Genomic DNA, 18,497 nt, shown 5'->3' with positions numbered 1-18,497 from the left:
ACCAAAGGCATGGAGAACTTATTCAACAAAATAATTGAAGAAAACTTCCCACGTCTCTTAAAAGAAAGGCCCATCGAGATACAAGAAGCCAACAGAACTCCAAACAGACTGGACCAAAGGAGAAACACTCCAAGACCTATTATCATTAAGACTCTAAACATAGACACCAAAGAGAAAATCCTAAAAATCCTAGGGAAAAACAGCACACCACTTTCAAAGGTAACCCCATCAGAATTACTTCAGACTTCTCAATGGAAACCCTGAAAGCTAGAAGGGCCTGGAGTGAAACTCTCCAAAGTCTAAGAACCTATGGATTCCAACCCAAACTATTCTACCCGGCAAAAGTATCCCTCATAATAGATGGTGAAAGAAAAACTTTCCATGACAAAACTCAGCTTTACAAATATATGAACACAGAACCAAACCTACAGAGAGTATTTCAGGATATTCTATACAAAGAAGAAACAAATAACCAAACGCAAATGCCTACAAGAAGCAGATCACAACAAGCAAACCCAGAGTAGGCAGAAAAATTCAAAGCCCATGAAAACACCAACACACATCTACCACCAAAACATGGCAGGGATCAAATCAAATCTCACAGTCATTACCCTAAATATTAATGGCCTTAATTCACCCATCAAGAGACACAAGCTAACAGGATGGATCAAAAAAATTAGACCCCTCAATCTGTTGCCTTCAAGAAACCCACCTCACCACTAAAGACAGACACTTCCTCAGGGTAAAGGGGTGGAAGACAATATTCCAAGCAAGTGGGAATAAGAAACTAGCAGGTGTAGCTATATTAATATCGGATAAAATATACTTCAAACCAAATATAATAAAAAAGACAAAGAAGGCTATTTCCTGCTCATCAAGGGAACAATCCATCAAGAGTATATTACAATCATAAATTTGTATGCACCAAACACAGGGGCACCACAGTTCATAAAACAAAACCTAATTGACAATAAAACAGAAATAACCACCAACACCATCATAGCTGGGGAATTTAATACACTATTATCAGTAATAGACAGATCATCCAAACAGAAACTCAACAGGGAAATAAGAGAGCTCAACAAAACCATAGAGCACATAGACCTAACAGACATCTACAGAACTTTCCATCCCAAATCCACAGACTACACATTCTTCTCAGCAGCCCATGGAACATTTTCGAAAAACAGACCATATACTGGGTCACAGAGACTGCCTCCACATATTTAGGAAAACTGACATAATTCCTGGCATGATATCAGATCACAATGCTATATTGCTAGAAAGCAACAACAAAAGACCAACCAAGAATCCCAACAGCACCTGGAAACAAAACAGCACACTTTTAAACAATAAATGGATAGTGGATGAAATAAAAAAGGAAATGGCAAAATTCCTGGAGTTGAATGACAATGAGAACACATCATACCAAAACTTATGGGACACAATGAAGGTGTTCCTCACGGGAAAATTCATAGCACTCAATGCCTTCATAAAAAAGACAGAAAGACCCCAAATCAATCTAACCATCCACCTAAAGGCACTGGAAAAACAAGAAAAATGCAACCCAAAGAGCTCCAGAAGGAAGGAAATAATTAAAATCAGAGCAGAAATTAATGAATTGGAAACCAAGGAAACAATTAAGACAATTGACAAAACAAAGAGCTGTTTCTTTGAAAAAATAAACAAGATTGACAAAACCCTGGCCAATTTGATCAACAAATAAAAAAAGAGAAGCTTCCAATTAACAAAATTCAAAATGAAAAAGGAGAGATCAAAACAGACATAAGTGACATTGGGAGAATGATCAGGACTTATTCAAAAACCTCTACACCAAAAAACTGGATAATATGGAAGAGATGGATAAATTCCTGGATGCATACCATCTATCAAAGTTAAACTCAGAGCAGATTAATCACCTCAATGAACCCATCACACTCATGGAGATTGAAAAAGTAATAAAAAACCTCCCCCAAAAGAAGAGTCCAGGACCAGATGGCTTCTCAGCTGAATTCTATCAAACCTCCATGGAAGAACTCCATCTAATCTTCCTCAAACTGTGCCACACAATTGGAGAACAGGGAAAGCTACCCATCTCCTTTTATAAAGCTAGTATCACCCTAATTCCAAAACCAGGCAGAGATGCCACAAGCAAAGAAAACTACCAGCCTATTTCCCTGATGAACTTAGATGCAAAGATCCTGAACAACATCCTTGCAAACTGACTCCAACAACACATCAATAGCATTATCCACCTTGACCAAGTGGAATTCATCCCAGGAACACGGGGTAGTTCAACATACAAAAATCTGTCAATGTAATATACCACATAAACAAGATTAAACATAAAAACCACATGATCATTCGATAGGTGCAGAAAAGACCTTTGACAAGATACAACATCACTTCATGATCAAATCATTGGAGAGAATTGGCATGGTTTGTTCATATCTTAACATAATAAAGGCAATATACAAAGCTCCTAAGACCCAAATAATACTTAATGGAGAGAGACTGGAGGAATTCCCATTAAGATCAGGAACAAGACAGGTTTGTCCTCTCTCACCACTGCTTTTCAATATAGTACTGGAAGTCCTAGTTCAAGCAATAAAACAGAAGGAAATAAAAGGGATACAATTTGGAAAGGAAGAAGTTAAGTTAGCTCTATTTGCTGATGACATGATTGTATATGCAAGAGTCCTGAGAAACTCCATCCCAAAACTCCTGAAGGTGATTAACTCCTATAGCAAAGTAGCAGGATACAAAATCAATGCACAAAAATCAGTAGCATTTCTATATGCAAATGACAAAGATACAGAGAAAGAAATAAAAGTCATAGTCCCATTTTCAATAGCAAAAAAAAAAACAACCTTGGAATAACATTAACCAAGGAAATGAAATGTCTATACAATGAAAACATAAAAACACTCAAAAAAAGAAATTTAGGAGGACTTGAAAAAATGGAAAGGCCTCCCATGCTCCTGGATAGGCAGAATTAACATTGTGAAGATTACAATCCTACCAAAGACAATATATAGATTTAATACAATTCCAATTAAAATCCCTACAGTGTTCTTCACAGAGACAGAAAAAATGATCTCAAATTTCATATGGAAAGGCAGAAGGCCTCGCATATCCAAACATATCCTCAGCAAAAGAAATTCCTCAGGTGGCATCACCATACCTGATCTGAAGTGATGTTACAAAGCCATAGTAATAAAAACAGCATGGCACTGGCATAAAAACAGGAGTATAGACCAATGGAATAGACTTGAGGACCCGGACTTTGGGTCAAGCAACTATAGCTACTTGATATTTGACAAAGGCCTGAACAATATAGGTTGGAAAAAAGACAAATGGTGCAGGACAAAATGGTTAACCACATGCAGGAAACTGAAACTTGATCCACACATTTCGTCATGTACTACACTCAAATCCAAATGAGTCAATGACCTCAATATAAGACCAGAAACTTGAATATTACTGGAGGAAAATTTAGGAAGTACTTTCTATGATACAGGAATGGAAAAAAGACTTCCTGAACAAAACCCCAGTAGCTTACAATATTAAACAGTCACTCAACCAATGGGATCACATGAAGCTGAAGAGTTTCCTTACAGACAAGCACACAATAAGCAAAGTCAATAGATTACCCACAGAATAGGAGAAAATATTTGCGGGTTATCCAACTGATAGAGTCCTAATCTCTAGAATCTACAAAGAACTCAAAAATCTAAACAGTAAGAAGTCAAACACTCCACTCCCAAAATGGGGCAAAGAGATGAACAGGCAGTTCACAGAGGAAGAAATACAAAGGGCAAACATACACTTAAGAAAATGTTCATCATCCCTAATCATCAGAGAAATGCAAATTAAAACAACTATGATATTCCACCTTACCCAAACAAGGATAGCAAACATCAAAAAATCAAACGAAAATAAATGCTGGCGAGGATGTGGAGAAATAGGAACACTCATTCACTGTTGGTGGGAATGTAAGATTGTACAACCACTTTGAAAAGCAATATGGAGACTCCTGAAAAAGCTGACTATAGAGATACCAACAGACCCAGTTATTCCCTTACTGGGCATCTATCCTAAAACCTTCAAACCACAGGCCAGAGAGATTTCCTCAACCATGTTTGTAGCAGCTCAATTTGTAATAGCTAAGAGCTGGAATCAACCCAGAGGTTCATCACTAGAAGAATGGATAACTAAGATGTGGTATATCTACACAATGGAATTCTATACAGCAGTAAGAAAAAATGACACAAAGAAATTTGAAGAAAAATGGTTGAACCTGGAACAGATCATTCTCAGTGAACTTACTCAATCACAGAAAAAAAATCCCCACATAGTCTCACTCATCTACAGCACCTAACCTGAATCTACATAAGATAACTTACACACCCAAGCATCTCATGGACTAGACACTAGGAGGGACGGGGAGGGAGGGGAGGGCATCGAAGGGGTGGGAAACACTAATCTAGACCCAAACAGCAATGGTACCATAAAATTCTACTTCCTAAAAGGCAGACCAAATGGCTGAACCTTCACCAGGCCTTTACAGGAAACACCTGAACCACAAGACACTGGAGAGGGTAGGATCAAGTCTAACCTAAATCCTCTACATCTTCCCTCCCTCCCTCTCTCTCTCTCTCTCTCTCTCTCTCTCTCTCTCTCTCTCTCTCTCTCTCTCTCTCTCCTCTCTAACTCCTATATATTAGTTACCTTTTTTCTTCATTTTCTTAGGGGACACTGACCTGTAACTCCCAGTACCAGCATGGGGCTATCACCCACAATGAGCTTTTGATCAGAGAAATCTACAAGTTTTTCTAAAAGAATGACTGATTTCTGTCAGAGTACTTGATGACCCACCAAAGGTTAGTGGTAAGACCCTATTGCTGAAGACACCATATGCAGCTGACACATAAAATGGAACGGCATGGCTGGAAGCCAGGAGAGTGTCAGTCCCCAGACAGTCAGCGCGTCTAGTGCCAGAAGGTGCTACATGGGAGACTGGGGGAAACGACCAATATCTCTCCAAGAAGCTCATGGTCCAACCTACTTAGCAGCAAATAACCTGGTGTGATGCCCACACAAGTGCAATAGTGGCACACAGCCATGGTGGGGAACCAACTTCTCTTGATTCGGCTGATTCCCTCAGTGGTATGGGACCCATAGCTGGAGCTGGTAAACAATTCAGAACCATATCCAAACATAAGACCACTCTGCAATATCAAGCTACCATCAATCATGGGCTACAAGAGGGCCTACACCTATTAAACTCTATATAAAAAAAGTAAGGGCTATCTCATTTGTCTTGGTGCTAAATTACTCTCCATTGGAGAATCTACTTCTCTTTTTCAGATATATGTAGATCCTAAGGAGAGAGCACCCCATCATACCTCAAAAGGGCCCCGGTTGAAACTAAGGAAAATTGGTGAAACAAGCAAAGGTGCTGTTTTCCTGATGAACTGGATACCAGCACAAGGGGGAAGGAGACCAACACAGACAAAAATCAACACCTACCAAATCAGAGAGCCAGAGCCCCAGAGGCCCCCAACACCTCATCACTGAAGCAGACCAAAACTGAATCCAACATGGCTCAGGGAAATTTTGCGGAAGAGGGGGCGGAAAGTATGTCAGAGCCACATGTTGGGTCATGATATACAGAGACATTTATCGTACCAATAACTGTGGGCTAACTCCACAATGCACGACCCATATACCTCAACATGAGGGGCCAATGGGGAGTGGGGTAGGTCACGGATGAGCCTAATAATGGTACCAAACTGCCTGTACTTGCAGATTAGAAAACTAATACAAAAAATCTAAGAGGATATAAATAAGTCATATGGAAACCTACTGTTTTAGACAATGTGACACTTAGATGTCATAGATAGTTACTAGAAAATTTTTGGTTCCAAGGATTAGGGGGGGTCCCTAATGCCCTCAAAACATTACAGGCCATTGCCGAGGCCCTTGGTTTCCCACCAGGAATAGATGGTACGATCTGATTGCTGAAGACTCCACATACTTGGGCTGCAAGGTCACTGAGAAATCCTGCTGCAACTGAGCTGAAAACCTCCTCCATGTAGACCAGCTGACAGAAAGCTGGAAAAAGCCACTCTGCATGCAGTTCAATGGGAGAAAGAGAAAAATCAGCAGTGATGACACCCAACAGTGGACACTGCAAGCCTTATAATTGGCCAGCCAGGCCAAATGAGCCAACAGGTACAATTGTGGCATGTCTGCTATGGGAGAAACCAGTCTCCCTCTAATTTGACTAGAGGCCCACTCCTTGGGCAGGAATTCATCCCTGATACTGAAAATGTACAACAGGGGTAGCTATGAGCCCTAGGGTGAATAATAACTGCTGCTGGCTGGATAAATGTATATACTATGCGCATCAATCTGCCCAGTAAGCACCTCTCTTAATGTTCATACCCATAAATTAGTGCTATTCTCACTTTTGGTTAGAAATCCTTCTCTTTTCAGATGGCAGTGACCTTTGGATGACTCAGAAGGCACTATGTTGCTGAGAAGAAGTGACAGAGGAGTGCTCAGAACTGAAATATCTATATCATGCTTTCAAAGGCTCAGGGTCCATTGTGGAAGAGGTGGCAAAAAGAATATAAGAGCCAAAGGAAGGGTAGGACTCCTTACAATGTGCTCCTCCAGACACAAAATGGCCTGGATATCCATGACCTCACAGTGCCTGATACTACCTACACAAGACCATCATAATAGTAAGAAAAGATGATGACATCAAAACAAAAAAATAGAGTAATTGAGGAGAGGAAGGGATATGAAGGAGACTGTCTTTTCAAAGGGGAAAGTGGGCGAAAGGAGGGAATTAACATGAAATATTGTTTACAATCACAGAAGTTGTCAATTTAAAAAATTCTGTTTTTTATTGTGCAAAAGTGAAGAAAACTATTTGAATTTGAACCTAAATCAATTGGATCATGAAAATCAAAGGCTAACAGAGTTCAACAAATTCGTACAATTCCTTCTTGAAAAGCACTAGCCACTAGTCTGGGATGTATATTCACTTTGTCTAAATCACTATCTACAGACAAGTACAGGACAAGGATGACAAATTATCTCATCATATACTCCTCCTTGCTTCTTTCTCTCCTCTCTCCTTTCCTCCTCCCCTCTCTCTGCCTCTCTCTCACTCCCTCTCTTCCTCTCTGGCATACATGTGTATGTAGACACACACAAAGCTCAAAATTCCAATCCACTGAGACAACGGAAAGGCTACTAAAAGAAAAAGCATCAAAGTTAAGATTGTTAACATCAAATCTATTTTAATGAATGACTCTGAGGAGACTCCTTACTCCAAGAGCCCAGATCATGGGACTGGCAAGGCTAAGTAGACCCAAAAATTGTGGGAAAAAAGGAAGATTCTTATTTTTTTTTATAAGGTCCTCATCTCCCAGCACTTTGGAAAACAGAAGGAAAAATTTAAATAAATTTGGCAGGAGAAATAATGTATTGGTGACAGTAGCCACTTTATGTTATACAGGAAATTTGATGAATTTCTTGTTTCCCCAATGACTAGCTGATAAATCATACAAAAAGAGTGGATTTTTTACTGACATTTTGCTTCATTTAAATTGATTAAAATACCTTTGTAAGCAAAAGGCCAGTGTGCCCTGATTTCTACCAATTCCAATACAATGTACATGGCCATGATGACAAAAGTATGAATAATGACATGATAATTAAATCTTTGTGAGGCACTACATTCAGATTTACCATGGATACAGTAAACGGAAGATCACACTCAGGACACAGGTATCAGATTTCAGTGACATTACATCTGCTTCCAAAAGGCTAAATAAGGCTAAGCATGGTAGTATAGCCCTTTAATACCAGCACTCAGAAAGCTGAAGCAGAAGGATTGCTGTGAGTTTGAGGTCAGCTTGGGCTACAAAGTAAGTACCAGGTCAGTCTTGGCCAGAATGAAAGCATACTAAAATAAAAATAGTATACAGAAGACAGAATAAAATATGCATCAAACTTGTGATGATTACTGACATTCCTTTTTTTAAATTTTTTATTTTCATTTTATTTATTTATTTATTTGAGAGTGACAGAGAGAGAGAGAGAGAAAGAGGCAGAGAGACAGAGAGAGAATGGGCGCGCCAGGGCTTCCAGCCACTGCAAACGAACTCCAGAGGCGTGCGCCCCCTTGTGCATCTGGTTAACGTGGGTCCTGGGGAATTGAGCCTCAAACCAGGGTCCTTAGACTTCACAGGCAAGTGCTTAACCGCTAAGCCATCTCTCCAGCCCGATTACTGACATTCTTTAATACAATATTAAATTGTATCAAATCAAATTGAAATGGAAGCTTTCTTTAAAGCTGAATGTCTCTGAAAACTGATTCTGTCTAATAATGCTAAAGTGACAAGAGGTCAGTAATAAGTGAACAGATAACCATGCCTACAGTTAATTTACCCTGCCTTGATTTGTGGGAAACATAGGCTTGAAGCCTAACATTATGGCACATGCCTATAATCTCGCCTTTTCAGAAGGTTGAGGCAAGAAAGTTCACAAGTTAAAGGACAGTATGGATATCTTCCTGAAACCCTCTCTAAAGAGTAAAATTTAAAATGTCAAGGATGTTGCTCAGTGATACAGTGGTTGACCAGCTTTCATGAGGCCCTGGGTTCTATTTCTACTATTGCAAACAAACAAACAATTAAAAACCACACAAATATGGAAGTAGATGTTTTCTCAATGAATAAATAAGTGAATATTACTAGTCTAATTTTGTTCTACAAAATAAAATGATCACATAAAAAGTATAAATCAAATTCTAAAATCTTCATTGTACAAGCCTTGCATTCTAAGTGAATTACTAATCCAAGTTAAAATCATCCGTATTTCAAATATGCTTCATAACTCAAGCTTTGTTAACTACAGTTACTATAACACACTTTCACTAGAGGACATGAATGGGAGAAAAAGGAGGGGACAAAAGCAAGCATCATTGAAAGCTGATGTTAGGAATTTGCCCTTGAGCTACAGTAACAGCTCAGTAGTGCATTTGCCTAGCATCCATCACAACTCTGGGTTCTATTCTCAGCACCATAAAGAAAAGAAGAGGTGAAGGAAGGAGAGAGTTAAGAAGAAAAGGAAGGAAGAAAATGTGCCCTTCCCTCCTCAGTAAAAAATAAAGTTTTTTTTCTTATAGGGCCAGTTCTATTTTACTAGGCCTAAAATTCAAGCTTCTGATCTAGATTTATCCAACCATTCTTTCATCATACACATATACTTTCTTTTCTTTTTTTTTTAATTACACATTTCAAAAGAAAAATAATGTGGTAATCTTAGAAAACAAATTTAGACATAATTCTGGCAATATAAATTTTGTTTGGGATATTTCTAACAAGTATTTCATTCATACTTACATATGTTTATTTAATTATAAGCATTTCTTAATTAACAAAAATGTACAAAGAGTCCTATGTAGAAAAGAATTTGACATAGTTCTAGTATATTGAGTAAACATTTCTAACATCAAGTACTTTCTATGAAGCCAGGTTAGTCTATTTAGTGTCCAAGCATATGTACACTAGTACTTTGCCCCATGCGCCTTCTCTTGTGTTAAATGTGCTCTCATCTAGTCTCTATCTCTGAAAAATCCACCATCTTTCACAGGCCCAACCTAAGTACCATAAAAGTCTGGCTACCGTGCAGCTCTTGTTACACCATAGCAAATTAATTTATTCTTAGATCTTCAACAAAGAAAAAGAATTTGTGGATATATGCTGAAACTACCACACTTATCAATTAACAAATATTATAGAATAAAATGCTTTGAAGACTATGCAAACAAGTCAGTTTTGCTTTAAAGTTTCACATAAGAATTTCAACACAAAAGCAATCAGTACTCTTGTATTCTAATGGTGATTTGGAATATCTCTTCATGATAAAATTTTATTGGGAAATTATCTATTATTTATGTTACATTCTGTCATTCATAATTCAGCATGAAATTAAACACAGAGTAGGTAATAAATATCTGTTTATGTAAATGCATTTTAAGAAACATCATGTAAAATAAAATAAGATGATGAACACTGGATATGTTCAAGGCAAATATGTATTTTGGCAGCTGTGCTTTTCCTATGTCATGTGTCTGTATTGATGAAATAAGAATAGAAAAAAAATTAAGTATCTGATCTACATGAAATCTGGGAAAACTTCCTGAAGAAAACAGAATAGTAATAATATTTGTATCATGCCTTAGAGTTTGCAAAGTATACTCACATTCACTGTGTAGAATTTGAGAAGCTCACTGAAAAGATTTCAGAAAATGATGATAAAAGATGTTTGAAAGTTGTGAAAAATCACTATTACAATCAAGAACTCGAAATGAGACACAGGAGCTACACAGAGCTCATAAGGAAAAGCAAAGGCAAAGAAGAAATAGATACAATAAAATAAAATACTGCAATCCCAATGCAAGGCCTTCAATTTAGTGGTAGATTTAATATAGTCTGAACCTCTTTGATAACTGAAGATGAAATGTAGGATTACAGAGATGGCTCAGCAGTTAAGGTGCTTGCCTACAAAGCCTAAGAACTCTTTGTTCAACTACAGGTCTCACATAAGCCAGACGCACAGTGACACATGTGCACAAGGTGAAACATGTGCATAAGACAGCACACGTGTCTGGAGTTCGACTACAGTGGCTGGAGGTCCTGACATGCCAATTCTCATTCCCTCTCCCTCCCTCCCTCCCTCCCTCCCCCGCCCCCTCTCTCTCTCTCTCTCTTAAAAAGGCCTGTCTGTTGGGCTTATCTCAAAAAGAAGTAAATGATTAAAAGAATAAAGCCATTAAAATGGCATTAAGAATGGATTTCATGGGGGCTTGCGATGAAAGCAAAACAAAAATGGAAAGTGTTTATACATGCCTTCACTCATTGCTTCACTTATTTCTTCTATTTTTCCAGTGCTCTTAACCTACTATGGACCAAAGAATTATGACTGAAGATCACCATATGCCTCTTGTACAATAACTAGCTATAATCTTTTTTCTATAAAGAAGCTACATTTTAGTTGGAAAGCTAAAGCAAGCAGATATAAGGGAAATTAAATCTCAAAACAAAGTAGAAAGGTCAAAAGGAGAACATTTAGAGCAAAAGGTACAACAATCTAGAGTAAGAAGAGATCATCTGGAATGTCTGTTCAAGACTCTGAAAATAAGGATATTTCCAATGGGCTTTTAAGAAATAGGTGGGGTAGAGTAAAATATGAACACAAACAGGAGAAAGACATTCAAGCTGCAATATACTAACTAAATGAAGTCATGAGATTGGGGTCGGGAAGGTGCTTTAGGGAGATGTATAAGCAGGGAAGGCTATATTTAAGTGGATATCAATTCCATTAATTTCAGGAGAAAAAATTTTAAATAATATCAGAACAACAATATGAATAGACCAGAATAGTGTGGTTTTGTCCAAGCTGGAATTCCAGTTCCTTTTAATCTTAGTTTATGATGAAATTAAAGAGTGAGCTCCCTTCTAATCACCATGCAGAAAAGCTGTCTTAGAGTCTCAGTACCATATCTTAAATGGTCTTGATATTCTCTTAATATTCCCAAATGATTCCTTAAACCAACCTCCTTCCTTCTGTATTAATTTGTCTTAATCTTAATCACTACTTAATCCCATTTTAAAACGTTAAGTATAAATGTTTTAAGAGCACTTTTAAGTCAACAAAATATTTGCACACATTATTTCTGGTAGTCTTCACAGAAGCAATGCACAGTAGGTATTATCATCATCTACATGTTATAGAAAAGCAGTAAGCCCAGGCCTACACATGCATAAATAATAGAGCTTGGCCTTTAGTGTAAGCTCTCTAGGTCCAAATTCCATATTCCCTTGACTATATCATTGGGTGTCATAGTATGCCATGTACATGGTCATTAAGCATTATGTTTATTTTAATAAGGTGCCTTGATGGTCACATGCTTATTACAGGGCCATTTACTAAAGGAACCTAATTACTTTAAACTGCTCATGATAACAACAGTTATCATTGAATGAAAAGTGACAAGAAAATAAAATGTTGGTAAAATTGTTAAGGCTGTACCCAAAGCACTTTTTTACTTGAATTCTGTAATGGAACATGTTACAACAAAGACAACATGGATGATTTAAGGATATGTGTGCATCAAAGGGCAGACAGGGTATTCCTACTCTCTTTAACTCTGGTAAGTCCTCCAATAGTGGATATAGTTCAGAGCATCCTATTACCAGGGAGACATAAATCAAAAGGAGTTCAGCTAGGAGCAATAAAACAGATTAGTGTCTGGAAGGGTTGACTTTAAAGAAAGTTTTAAAAGAATTAAATCCAGGTAGTCCGGATTAAAATGAAGGAAATAAAGCAGCTAAGAAAAAAACATTATGTAAAGCAAACATCCACACCAAAACAAAAGTTATTTTGAAGATACATGTCTAAAACATACAAAAATCATTTTAAATATTTTAAGTTTATAGAAAAATTCAGAAAAAAAAACTTACAGGCAAAAAAGAAAGAAAAACTGAGACAGAAAAACCCTCTCCCCAGGAGTAGTGAAAAGTACATTCCTATAGATATTTAATGCCAGGTTGGGGGAAAGAAAAGACAGGAAGAAAAAAAAAAAAGATACATATGAGATGATCTTGTGGACTAAAACTGATCTTCTGGATGTTTTCTATTTTTTTTTTTTAATTTTATGAAGTTGTATGAAGGCACAACCTTTTGCCAATTTCTTTTCTTTCCCCACTCTTTACTTTTACAAAAATAAACAAATTCTATCCTTCACTTTAAGCAGATTTCATTATTGTCAATGAATCAAAATACAATTTTAAACACAAGGTTTGGAGAAAATAATTGTTATAACTTAAAATGCTTGTCCCCTCACCCCTAGGAATTCTTAAAGCTCTTACAAGTTTTTCCACAAACAAAAGAGGAAGTACTTTAAATGGATTTAAAGAAAAACTGATTCATCAAGAAAACCATTAATATGCCGCTTCCTCTGGCAGATCACAGAGCTGACAGTGACCCTAGGAACTATAAGAGCTTTGGCCACATCACCAACTGCTGTTCAGGATTTTCTTTGGCCTTTCAGTACTTTATGCTAAATGACAGCAGAATCTACCTGCAACTCTCATTTTTAATGGCAATGACTTATACCTATGAAAAGATGTATTCTTCAACCCTGTTACTCTTTGGAAATGTTATAAAAGAGTAAGTAGTAGTCATGCTTCAAACTCAAAAAACTTTGAAATCTTGTCCCCTGGCTTTCTTAAAACAAAAAGTCCTCAATATCACCCCAGAATATCCATTCAGTGAAGTCCCAGAAAATACAAGTTTTTTTTTCCTTATTCAGCTGATTTACAAGATGTAACCAAATCCCAGGGGCTCTGAAAACCTGTCCCTGAGTCCCTTAAAAATAAAACTGAGAAGGAACAGCAGGAAAGAGACAGCCCTCCTAGAATGGGCACTAATGCCTCTTCTACCCAACTTTAACACCACCAGTAGCTAGATATACACTAATTTCCACCTACCTCTGGAAGAAATTGGTTCTTTTTCTGCCCACACAGCAAGTTCACTGGTATTAAATCTTTTATAGAAAAAATTGTAAAGACCATTTAATTTTTCTCATAGTAAAAGTGAATTGATTCAAATTTAAGATGATTGGTCTCTCACACTGGAATAGAATCTGGAGTTCTCAAAGCACTCCCAAGACTTTACCTTATTCTGGCAGGAAAGAAGGCTGACATTTGCAATGTCATTTTTAAACTGAGGAAAAACTTGTAACTCTGGAGATGAGATAGTCCAAACCAGAGAGAACCCACTACAGAGATTTTCAAACCTTCCTCAACAAGATGCCAATATAGAAGGTACTATTCCAGACATCACTGTAGAGTGGGCTTTTAAAAGGTTAATCTCTATCCCCATCCCAGGAAGACAACGAATAAAAGGGGGGTATGTGTGTCTAGAATTTTAGGAATAAAATGTAACTGACCCTTTAGAAGTCTATGAACCTGGCAGATTCTCAAAAAACCTTCAGGGCTAGCCTACTACAAGTCCCACTTATCAGTTCCAGACAGCTGAGACTCTGCTGCCTCTTAGGGAGAAAAAAAAGTGTGCAATCTGTAGGACAACCTGGAGAACTCTCTTTGCATAATCATTTTAGTAGTCCCAGATTCCCAGAGTCCCCTATCCTTTAGTTTGTAGTTTTCCAGAGTAGTTTTTAACTTTGCCTCTTTCTCTCTCTCTCCCTCTCTCCCTCCCTCCCTCTCTCCCCCCCTCCACACACACACACACACAGTCACTCACGAAGACTGCTTGTTCCCATCCCCTATTTTCCTCCCACCCTGTAACAATCGGACCAATTTTCTCACCATCCTCATAGTTTTTGAGATAATAATCCGGACCTGGGCCCCCGCGGCTTTTCGCCGGATTTCTCAAGTTCTGGAACTGCAGGAAATCTGTCCTTTTGCCCCCGAAGCGCAGAAAAGCAGGCGAAAGTCCCCGGGCCAGGGTCACCAGACGTTTGGAGCTGCAGGGGTACAGAAAGAGAAGAAAGGATCCCAGGAGAAGGCTAAAAAGCAAAGGACTGGAGCCAGGCCCCCTTCCCACTCCCTGCAGGAGATCTGGCCTGGCCAGTCTTTATCTGTGTCCTCTCCAGGGCATTCCACGGCTGCAGCGAGTGTTTGCAGTGAGCCATCCCACTTTGCCCTTGGTCTTGGCATTCTGAGGCTGACTACTCTGCCTGCGCTCAGCTGCCTGCAATAACCCACTCCTCAATGTCGGAAGTACTATTTGCAAAGGGTTAGAAGCCACTTCTTATCCAGTGTGTGTGTTTGTAGGGGATGGAGGGGCACTAGTGCTGCGAATATGAACCCAAGGCGCAACTGACTGTCGACTGCCAATGCAAGGAAAGCGCGCTTGGCAAATGCAAGACGCGCAAGGAGCCTACCGCCAGCCTCTGGCTGTTGCCAAACTTAACACGCGGCAAGTTGCCTCCTTGGCCCCAAGGGCATTGCAGCTTCACAGAGGAGGTGAAACCTGGTCTTTTTTCTTTAAGACCCGGCTAGTACCTGAAGGATTCCTAATTTTGATCCCAAAATTGATTTTTCTTTTCTATTACATTGTAACTGAGTTGCTTCCCAAATTGACAGGCAGATAGATTCTCAGGATAAATCCTTGCTTTTAGGAGAACGCCACCTCCACCACACACACACACACACACACACACACACACACACACACACACACAAAGCTGTGTCTCTTTGGACACTGAAATATTCAACCTGATCTCAAGAAAGATATCTCTCCCTCATACCGGTGGACTTTATCAGGTTTTTGTTGTTGTTGTTTGTTTTCTTTTTTTCATTTCCACTTGGGGCAGTTTGGTAGTGCCTGGTAACTAGAAGTTTGGCTATATGTGGAACCTGCGTGTCGGAGAAAACTTGAAGGACACCAAACAATAGCATTTACATCTATTCAAGTTCAGGATTTCCATCGGAAGGTTTTAAGAAGCCAAGAACAGCTAGACTGGCAGAAAGCGAGGAAGGAGCAGATGCTGTTAATGCTGAGGAAATCAGCTGCTGAGTTCCGGGTCTGTAAGTTAAAATTTTTAACGCTTGCTTCAGATTCTGAGAATCCAGATCAAAATGGAGACACTAAAGAACATCATTACGGTGGTGAATTCAAAAGAGCGAATAAACCAAAGACTCCACTTTTAGAGACTTTCTAAGAGATGTGTCTACCCTGAGACTCCGACGGCCCGAAGGTTTGGCTGAGGCTCCAGGACTGAGTTCCAGTACCGCATCGCGCGGGCTCCCTATGTGCGGAGATGTCCCCTCCAGTCAGACCCCAGGGAAAGGCGGTTTTCCAAAAACTTTCCACCCAGACGCCTGCAGAGCCAATGCAAATGCGTCCTGCCGTAGCTTCTTCCCCGAAAAAGCTGCCTTCCACTATTTTTTTTTTCTGCAGCAGGCAAATATTTAGCGCGAACAGACTTTTTTTTTTTTTTTAAGAAGAGGAAAAGAAAGAAACCCGGAGAAGTCCGCGCAGCTGGAGCAGTGCAAAGCAAGTGGGGCGTGCATTTAGGAAAACCCCTGTCGCACACCACATTTGGACCAACTCAGAGACGCGCTCTGCTGCACCGCCGAGCTTTCCAGGAGGAAGCCCAGCGGTGCAGAGCAGTTCCCGCCCTCCCAGCTCGGGCACCCGCTGGAGCCCAGGAGGCCTCCGCCGCGCTGGCGACCACCGCTCAGGCTTCGGGCTCCGCTCTCCCGACGTGGAAGGAGCGCGCCTCCTGACGCCTCCTGCTACCTGCGGCGCCCGCCGACCTGCGAGGCCCGGGAAGGGCGAGGAAAGCTGAGGGGCGGGCGCATCCGGAAAAGCCAAACTCAAATTTCGCAAGGAGTGAAAAATGCTCTCTAAAGACGCGCGTCGGACGCGGCCTCAGGGCAGAAGAGTGGGACCCAGAGCATTCAGGGCGCTTTGGGAGAGCCTAGAGCTGAGGCTCCAACTTGGAGGGGATTTTCAAAAACTCAACACTTGGATTGGATATTGCAGATGATTTATTTTTTTCTTTTTCTCTCCCCCTCCCCGCCCGCGTCTGTCCCTGATGGGGAGCGATCGCAGTTTCCTAAATGCCGAGCAAACAGTAACAACCGGGATAGCGGGTGAGCCCGATGAGATTCTAAAGGGATCTCAAGCTCCTGGTTTGCTAATCCGCCAGTGCCGGGGTCAAACCTCCCAAACTTCCCCTGAGAATTTCCAGGACCTTTAAGGCTCACGTATGTACACTACTCAACGGAATTTTTTTTTTTACAGTAAAGTAATACTAAACTATACAGTTACTGAGGAAGATTTAAGGAGGATGAGCGGGGGGGGGGGGGCTCCATCTATAAAAATGTGTCTTACAAAATCCTTAAGTCTGGAGATGACAGAAGAGGATATAAAATAAAAATTTTAAACTTCGATGCAATTTGCCCACCGCTGAAGCATCTCCTTAAATCCGTTTTTGTCTGGGAGTGGGAAGAGAACTGAGGAAATGAACTTTACGTGGAAAATTCCACTCTCGTGCAATCCCTGACTGAACATTCACAGACATTCGCTGTCACACACACACACACACACACACACACACACACACACACACGTGCGCACGCAGACACACACACACACACACACACATACACCCATTCCTCTAGAGCCTTTGTTGTTCCAGATACTTTCTTCGCTTTTGTAACTTTCCTGAACCTCTTGTTCCTTGTTCGGAAGGGGAGGCTAATTGTGAGTATATGTAAGCACAACATTTTTTCAGTCATAACTGATAAGTTTCTGAAATGCCTTCTGCATTGCAAACATGTGCATCTTAATAGAAAACACTGCTTTTCTCAATCACTAGTTACAGCCTCACAGCAAATATTCCAGGAGGGGAAAGCCTCTTTTCTCTTTGAGAGAGAAATCCGCTTGCAGCTGCTTTCCTCCTCTTCTTCTTCTCCTTTTTCTCCTCCTCTTTCTTCTTCTTCTACTTCTTCTTCTTCTTCCCCCTTTCGAGTAGGGGATAGGAAGAAAATGGGGGTGGGGAGTACTTAAAAAGTTTAAAATGATCCATCGAAGCCCCTGCCTTACCTTAAGAAATCGAGCCAGCCATCATGAATGATGGAGGGATCCAGCTGCAGAGAGAGGAAGTTCTCATTGACTGTCCTGACTGGGTTCTTGGTGCTCACATCAAGTAGAATCAGAGTCTTTTCCTTCAAACCTGGAGTTCTGTCTACAGGCCAGGGTCTCCTGTCTCCAGCTTGGGAGGAAAGGGATAGATGGAGCAACAGAGCCAAGGAGAGAGCCACCGGGGCTAGGTACGAAGGGGGGCGGGGGTTGCTGGAGGACATGGCTTCAGAAAAGGCACTGAGCACCTTCATTAAATCCCTCGGATTTAAACCTCTCTCCCTACCCGGTCTCGATGGTGACTAATTGTCCTTATCTAAAGTGTGTGTCTATCTGTCCCCCCTTTTCCCCTTCCTTCTCCCCCCCCCCCATTCTCTTTTGCTCTCTCGCGCGCGCTCGCTCACGCTCTCGCTCTTGCTCACTCGTTTTTTTTAATTTTTTTTTTTTTTTTTTTTTTTTTTTTTTAGTGTTTTGGTGCTGGTGGAGCGAACTCACGCCCCTAGCCAGCCTTCTCCGCAACTCGTGCCAAGAGTACTGTTCACCAGCACCGCCCCTTTAAGAGATCTGCCTGCAGACTTTTTTTTTTTTAACTTTTTAAAGGTAAGGGGTGGGAGAGGCGGGAAGTAGGAGAAAGGGGTGGCCGTTGTGCCCTCCTGATTTAACCCTGTAAGGTCAGGAAGCGGACGGTGAGATCTAAACAGTGTTGTGTTGTGTACAGATCAGCGACTTGCTTTTACTTCCCTTCCACAGGAGGCTGTACAGAGTGGGTCAAGCTCCCACCTAAACTGTGGCTG

General features: G+C 40.3%; 1 protein-coding gene across 2 annotated transcripts in view; it reads right to left on the bottom strand.

The window, feature by feature from the left end:
• The window catches only part of Hpse2 (heparanase 2 (inactive)), an 814,466-nt gene extending 796,509 nt beyond the window's left edge, over positions 1 to 17,957 (bottom strand). For both annotated transcript variants that reach the window (XM_004669882.2, XM_045142106.1), the window contains exons 1-2: positions 17,668 to 17,957; positions 14,418 to 14,575 (exon numbers count right to left, since the gene is read on the bottom strand). In XM_004669882.2, coding sequence (XP_004669939.1) covers positions 14,418 to 14,575; positions 17,668 to 17,957 — 448 coding nt within the window. The remainder of the gene's footprint in view (positions 1 to 14,417; positions 14,576 to 17,667) is intronic.
• Positions 17,958 to 18,497: the final 540 nt, after the last annotated feature.

The sequence above is a fragment of the Jaculus jaculus genome, chromosome 1 (assembly GCF_020740685.1).
Source record: "Jaculus jaculus isolate mJacJac1 chromosome 1, mJacJac1.mat.Y.cur, whole genome shotgun sequence".
Lineage (NCBI taxonomy): Eukaryota > Metazoa > Chordata > Mammalia > Rodentia > Dipodidae > Jaculus > Jaculus jaculus.
The sequence above is the reverse complement of the archived record's forward strand: the minus strand, read 5'-3'. Positions and strand labels throughout refer to the sequence as shown.